The sequence below is a fragment of the Colletotrichum aenigma genome, assembly GCF_013390185.1.
Source record: "Colletotrichum aenigma strain Cg56 chromosome Unknown KSG_Cg56_contig75, whole genome shotgun sequence".
Lineage (NCBI taxonomy): Eukaryota > Fungi > Ascomycota > Sordariomycetes > Glomerellales > Glomerellaceae > Colletotrichum > Colletotrichum aenigma.
In genome coordinates, this window is record NW_023500981.1 from 1,232 (window position 1) to 7,933 (window position 6,702).

General features: G+C 52.7%; 2 protein-coding genes across 2 annotated transcripts; one reads left to right on the top strand and one right to left on the bottom strand.

Annotated features, from left to right (window-relative positions):
* Positions 1 to 1,140: 1,140 nt before the first annotated feature.
* Positions 1,141 to 1,860, top strand: CGCA056_v015205 (uncharacterized protein; the record flags this gene model as incomplete). Its single annotated transcript, XM_037330445.1, has 1 exon — positions 1,141 to 1,860. One exon carries the CDS (start codon positions 1,141 to 1,143, stop codon positions 1,858 to 1,860), a length of 720 nt encoding a protein of 239 aa, XP_037171165.1.
* Positions 1,861 to 3,613: 1,753 nt separating this feature from the next.
* Positions 3,614 to 4,543, bottom strand: CGCA056_v015206 (uncharacterized protein; the record flags this gene model as incomplete). The annotated part of the gene is made up of 3 exons (XM_037330446.1): positions 3,614 to 3,977; positions 4,037 to 4,170; positions 4,346 to 4,543. The coding sequence occupies 3 exons, from the start codon at positions 4,541 to 4,543 to the stop codon at positions 3,614 to 3,616; spliced, it is 696 nt and encodes a 231-aa protein (XP_037171164.1).
* Positions 4,544 to 6,702: the final 2,159 nt, after the last annotated feature.

Here is a 6,702-nt window from a genome sequence, read left to right on the forward strand (position 1 = left end):
GTACCAGTTATGGGCTGCTAGGAGCACGTCCGCTTCTTTACCTGGTAGCTGGAGTTGCCGCCGGACAGAGCGAAGCTCATTTCCGTCTTCTGATGTCCGTCTTTCGTCTCGCGGACTCCGCCCTCCCGGCCGTCATTAGATGCAGATGGCTGTTGTGGAGCCACGTGGAACAATAGACAGCCCTCTTTTTTCTTTTTTTTTTCTTTCTTTCTTCACATGCGAAGCGCATATACCCATCTGATTGCAAACCTATCTATCATCGTCTTGCCCATCGTCTAGGTGAAAGATACGACGACGAGAGGCTATAGCGTCGAAGGTCATGGGCAGCGTGGCCCCGAGGCCCACAGCTGATGAACAGCATTCGTTAGGACAGGGTATTTTACACTAGTGTTCGGACGGAATGCCCCTGTCACCGAGCAGAACTTCTGCACATTCCTTTGCAGAAACCCCGTCCCATTTTACTATACTAAGTAGAATCTCGATTAGGATTCTTGCAGCCACTGGGCATGTCCTTCGCAACGCCTCGGCAGCCCCGAAAGTAATCCAGGTTACGCCCAGCAGCCCGTGATGGCAGTCATGCGCGTACTGCCTGTCGTTTCCTACTGTCCGCGCGTCAGGCTTCGTCTATCCGAAGAAAAGGGAAGGCAAAATCATCTTGAACCTTCCCTATCAAAAGGCTCCCTTTGCTGGAAAGTGGTCGTTCGCCGGGAACAAGGATACTCGTCGTCGCCGAGCCGTACGAACCCTAGCGAGGGCCCTGTCTGGCTCGCAAGCTTCGTTATGTCGCCCCGCCGCTGCCGCTAGTCTGGACCTGGGTGCCGTATATGCCTCAGCATGAGATCGTCTGCGCAGTACCTACTGCAGCAGACAGTCGATACTATTGCTAAACAGGTTTTATCAAACTAGACGTCAACGGATTAAACAATAACAAAAGCACAACGTCTAAAAGTATATGAATAGCCGCAGTCGTCTAGTCCATCTCCAGAAACATCTCGCCTCCTCACTACTCTGCGCCCTACGCTTCACGCTCGTTTCTCTTACCCAGCCCGCGACTAGCTGACTTCTTCTCGCTCCCATCACTTCCCATCGTCCGCCCACCTATCAACAGACTGGGCGTTTGTTATTGACATATCATACAAGATGAGACGGTCGCTCCTCATCACTACATTCAACCTACTCAATGTTGCTGTAGCTGTTGATGTCTCCCAGCCAGCCCCTTACCCTCTGAGTTTCGACGACGTCGTCGCTGTGAACGAGGACGGTTCCCACAGAATCCTCAAGACAGCAGAGTATGACGCTCTACTAGCGCGTGTTGCGCCCGAAACCGTCCAGATGAACGTGCGGGTCACTGAGGGGGGCGGCCTCACCCGTCGTGACTGTAGAGGGAGCACGGAGGTCCAGGTCGAGTCTGACGAGGAGTTTCTTAACTGGGATGTCGCTATCTCGCCCATATTGAGCTCCCATGGAGGCACTGCTACTGTTTCCGTGGCTAAAGGCTACTCCGTTGGGAATTCAGTTATTGTTGGCTCGACCGCTAACGTTGCCTTCGCAAAAGTGGCCCTAAGCATGTCTCTATCGGTTAATTACGCCCAGCGTTGGACGACTTCCGATAGTCAGACTCTCAGCTTCACCGTCCCGGAAGGCCAGCATGGCCTCGTCGTGTCACAGCCGCTCGTCCGTCGGGTCACCGGGCGTCTGCTCACCGGCTGCAGCCATCGCCCGACCAGCACGCCGTTCACTTCCGACACCTACACTGACCAAAGCTTCGGCAATCTCGATTTCGTTAAAGGCGTCATACGGCTTTGCAACAGCACCGTCTACCCTATCCCTTACTGTAACGGTCAAGGCTTCCACTACTAGGACAGCGGGGACAGATTGGGCCTGTAGTTGCCTTCAACGGGAGATCTCGGCGGCAAGGTGGATGGGAGGGGAGTACACAGTTGACTGCGCATGCCTTGGTGGGCAGAACAGCTGTTGCCCAGACGGTCTCATCTAAGGGCAAGGTGATTTGAAGACTCTATTGCTACCAGCGTGTGATAAAATGGTCTTTAGTGTGGTAAGGGCAATATATATGCCTTGACGCATGGATTGAGGCAGTGGTCTGGTGAGCGCAGGCGCGCTGTAATCAAGTATTTCGGCCAACAGAAGAGAGATGTCTAATAATACCTCAATCATTTGGAGGGATTCAGAGGCGAATAACGTGAATATAATTTTCATAAGGTTGGAATTCAGAGTGTGATGTGGTTAAAGACTGAGGATAATAACAGAGCGGGGAGAAAGAAATGAAAGAAGTGGAAAAAGAAGTAGGATAAGGAAAAGAATAAAGGTAATGAAAAGGTTGATTTCTTCTTGTCATGGAAACCATGCTGCTGTAGATTGGTGTTGGGCTGTGAACGATGCGTCAGCCCTTCAGAAGGTGTGTCAGTTGCCCACCACCTCCAGATGACCGGCCTCAGCGTTTCCAGCAGCGCACACCAGGCGAAGAAGTACTCCTGCATTGAAGCCAAGCAGAGGTATCTAGGCCATTAAAGAGACAGAGAAGCCAAAGACCTCTATAAAGAGAAGAAACAGGAGGAAACCACAAGGCAAATCGATTACTCACAGTGTATTGATTTTGCGGATGGAATAAGCGTAGAGCGTTAGTGGCGTATCATGGAGCCGGAGCGGGGGAGGGGCAAAGCCATGAGGGATGGGATTAGCACAGAAGGCGGGAACTGCCACATGAGACTAGCTATCAGAACCCGCGACAGCGGAGAAGGAATATAAAAAGATAGACGAACCAGCCTTAAGAAGGTATCAGTAGAGGAACTAATTATGGAGCATGTGATGCTAAATCATTACACCCAATTGTTTCATAGACCTTACTCCCTTATTTGTTTAGTTGTATTCCAGGTTACCCCTCCTGAGGCTATCACCACGCTTGTCTACTGGACCCAGCATGGCGACTAACAGTATATTTCATTCCAGGACCGTCTCCCGTCGCTTGTGTACGTGTCAGGGTCGGCCGCTACGGTGCTGTCGGTGCACTATCCAGGGATCCGTAGCAATCATAGATACTTCATGTCATCAGCCGCCCTGTGATGTAACTACCTTAGGCCCTCCACTACAGACTATGCGACGTAATAGCTACCGCAGGTAGTCCCCATAGGTCTATAGCTAGAAAGCCTACGGCCAGGGATGATGATGATAACGGGTCGATCATCACCACAGCTTCCACTCTATACCACAGATGTACGTTCTCGACCCGCTCATGCCATGTACTGAATACCTTACCTTGAAGAAGGGAAATATAATCATAACTTACGGTCCTTAGGCCCTCCCCGTTTCATAAGGCCTGGCTAGCCTCTGGCAGGTCAGAAGGAGCCATGGAGCTTACAACAGCAATGTCGATCTCAGCTAGCTTCTACTTCTGTGATTTCTTCACCTTTCACTCGATCGAATGTCTCACAATTATATGATCAAACCAAACTCTTTTCCTTCTATAGGTACGTTCTATGGAACCAATGAATATTTTGCGCCCAAACACACAAAACATGAGATCAACAAAATGACGGCGCCCGAGAGCCTGAAGGAAGGCCCTGAGGCGGTAGCGCAGATCCCCATACTACTCCTCTTACTGTGGTTTTCCGATAACATTTTTCTTCCAGCTTCTGTAGTCGACGACCACGTTATCGGGGAGCCGCTTCCATTCCTTTTTGCAATCGACCTGGATATCTAGGTCCCTGTCGTTGACGAGGTCTGACGGGATGAGCAACTGCTTAGCCCCCTTCGCAAATTTGACCCCGGGATCGTTGGTTTTGTCAATCTTTGACATTCGAAGGGCGCGATGAAACGCCTCGTCGTCAACCTTCACCTTGTTAACGGTTTGCTTGGCCGCCCACTCATACTGCTTATTGATATTCCACCAGGTGTTTTCCGGGATCCAGGCTTTAAGAACGTTCTCGACGGCCTTCTTATTAGCGGTTACATGACAATGCCTGAACGGAGAATGGCGGTTAAGGTTAAGTAGTCTAGTGGTGGTGTGACATGTACGTACCAATCACCGGGGTTCCCAACCCACTGCCCGGGACCAGATGTGAGGTAAACGCCCTTTCCGATTTGCGCAGCTCCACGTGTTAACCCGGGGTTATACACAAGTCTATGCTCCCTGTTGTACGCCCTTGCTTGGTCCTAATTTCTTCGTAAGTCTGCGGTATCATACTGGCGCCAATCTTCCTGGTGCGGGATGGGGGAGAAAAGGAGAAAAAAAAAAGGAAGAAAAAAACAGGCGGAAAGAGAAAAGAAAAACAAAAAAGGCAGAGAGAAAAAAAAAGAAAAAGGGGGGGGGGGAGGGGGGGGCTCTTACTGGATGAACAGTCCTGTAGCCGATTGTGACGCGACCTGCCTGCGACGTTGATGCCGAATTCCCCCCCGGCGTCGACGCCGATTTCCCTCCCGAAGTCGACGCACAGCAGCCTCCTTGGCGAGGCTCTAAGGGTACGGAGGCGACGCCCCCAATAAGGGCAGTAGCCCACAAGACAGTGACGATGCTCGGAGTGATCATCATAAGGGCTTTCCAACGGAAGATGTAGTAGAACTGTAGGTTAGTAACCAGGGTAGTTGGACTGTCTCGGCTGGGTCAATGGGCATAGCTGCTTCTTATACTTATACTTGGGAGGGCTTCAACACAGAGATCACAAGCTCCCATCGATTCGGGCCTGGCATGGAAAGACCGGGGGTTTCCAAGCATGTGCCGTCCTTCGATAGACGCGAGCCGCCGCAGAACAGGGCTGCACCGCCAGCGGCAACGCCGCCGTATAACGCAGGGGAATGCATTAAACGTCGGCCACTGCCGAAATGACTAACAAATAATAGAGTGCAAGCACACGAACGGTTTTGCGCGGGCCGGCGGACGTGGGTGGGCGAAAGCGAACGCAGCAGCGACATAACAAACGTCCACAACCACAGCGATAGCCCTTGGCGGCAGCCTTGCATTTCTTGAGAAGCTGTTGTAGAGCTATTGAGGTACGGTATGCATCACCCTGATAGACCGGACACCGCTGGCGGTTCGTCCGAGACTGGGGGGGAAACAAAAAAAAAGAGGAATATATAAAAACCGAAAGCAAGACAGTATGCTGTGGGTAATGGAAACATTTTTGTCCCACATCTCGGGTTGTCCGATAGGCAGGGGGAACATCTGTATAGGGTCGGGTCCTTGCTTGGCATCGAGGCACACCCGAGTAACTGTATACAACTATTGGCTAGAAACATATGCGCCGCCCGTGTCTTCTCTTCTCTCCGACCACCCCTGCCCGAACGGGGAACCTCGACGAGCTTCACAGAGTCCGCCCCCTCCCCCCCCCCCCCCCCCCCCCTCCTCCCCCCGGCGCCAAGCCACCTCGTCCAAGTTCCCTCGCCTGGCGACACATCGCAAAGACACAAGGTGCTAACGACTTATAGAGGTGGAAGGCGTACGCGTGCATCTTAGGACCAGCAACAAATATACCGCAGCGTCTTACTACAGAGCTGGTTATAGAATCGTTTTGCAAGGGGGGGAAGGAATGGCCAGGCTGAACATGCCGGAGTCGCCGCTGTTGACGCGAGATTGGCACGCCTACTACTAACGACCGCAAACCATTCCCGACATAACGTGTCCGCTGCTCAACAGGCCCCGTCAACATTAACATGAGATTCAATCTTCAATTACAGAGGCTACCTCATAATCTTCTGCCCAGTCTATCTTATTAACTGACCAACTAACTCCGTATTATTGAGTAGTTCAGACACCATCCATTCTATAGGTCTATCAGTATAGACGACAAAGGCTGGATAGTCGTTATGCGTAAGCAGGCGCGTTTGCGATGGCGTCTGGGTGCAATTTGACGCAGAGGTCCGGGTTCCGGGTCGTCCAGCTATGTGACTGCATGAACCCCAGCTGCAGGCTCATGATGTCCTAAGTGGCCAGCGAACAGCCTTCTCCTTCGATCTTCGCTCCAAGCTTTCATGGAGGCAGTACGTCACCGCATTAGCCAAGCCGATGAACTGGCTCGAGCTCTGCAGAGCCGCCAGCAGCAAACCATGCGATTCAACCCCAGACGCTTCCATCACTCTGTTCACAAGGGCGGGGATCCAGAGCAGGATATACAAGATGGGATACGAGTTGAGGAGCATCATACGCCTGATACGCCGCTCCAACCTCCGGGTCTGCTCGTCAATCGAATGATGAGCCGTCGCCGCAGCGGTGAGGTTCGGCAGCATTACCTTATCACTCGCGCCGACGTCTCGGCTAGAGCTCGGTCGGGAGTCCGCCAGATAATCATCTCCCCACGGTTGAGAGTTACACGGCGATAGCATGCTTCTGGTACTGCTGTCTGATGTCAAACACCTCGTAACAGGCAACGCTGTGGCGTCCGTCGCCAGCGGGGGAAGGTCGTATCCCAGCGGTTCTGCGGTCCGTGGAGGGTGTCCCCCACCCATAGCCGCGACTTGCGGCCGTGGCCAATCCACGTCCAATCGACTCACGGTCGTCTGGCGTGCTGTCAACGGAGCAGCAGTGGTCGTCAAGCTTCTGGTCCAGCCTAAGGAAGCCGGCGCCATTGCAGCGGGCCGAAGGCGCTGGCCGAGGTACCACCAGACATAAGCGTAGATGGAAACGGTGGCAAACATGATCCACAGACGCCAAACGTAGGTGAGGGCAAATCGGAGATCTGGTCGGTCCCACGT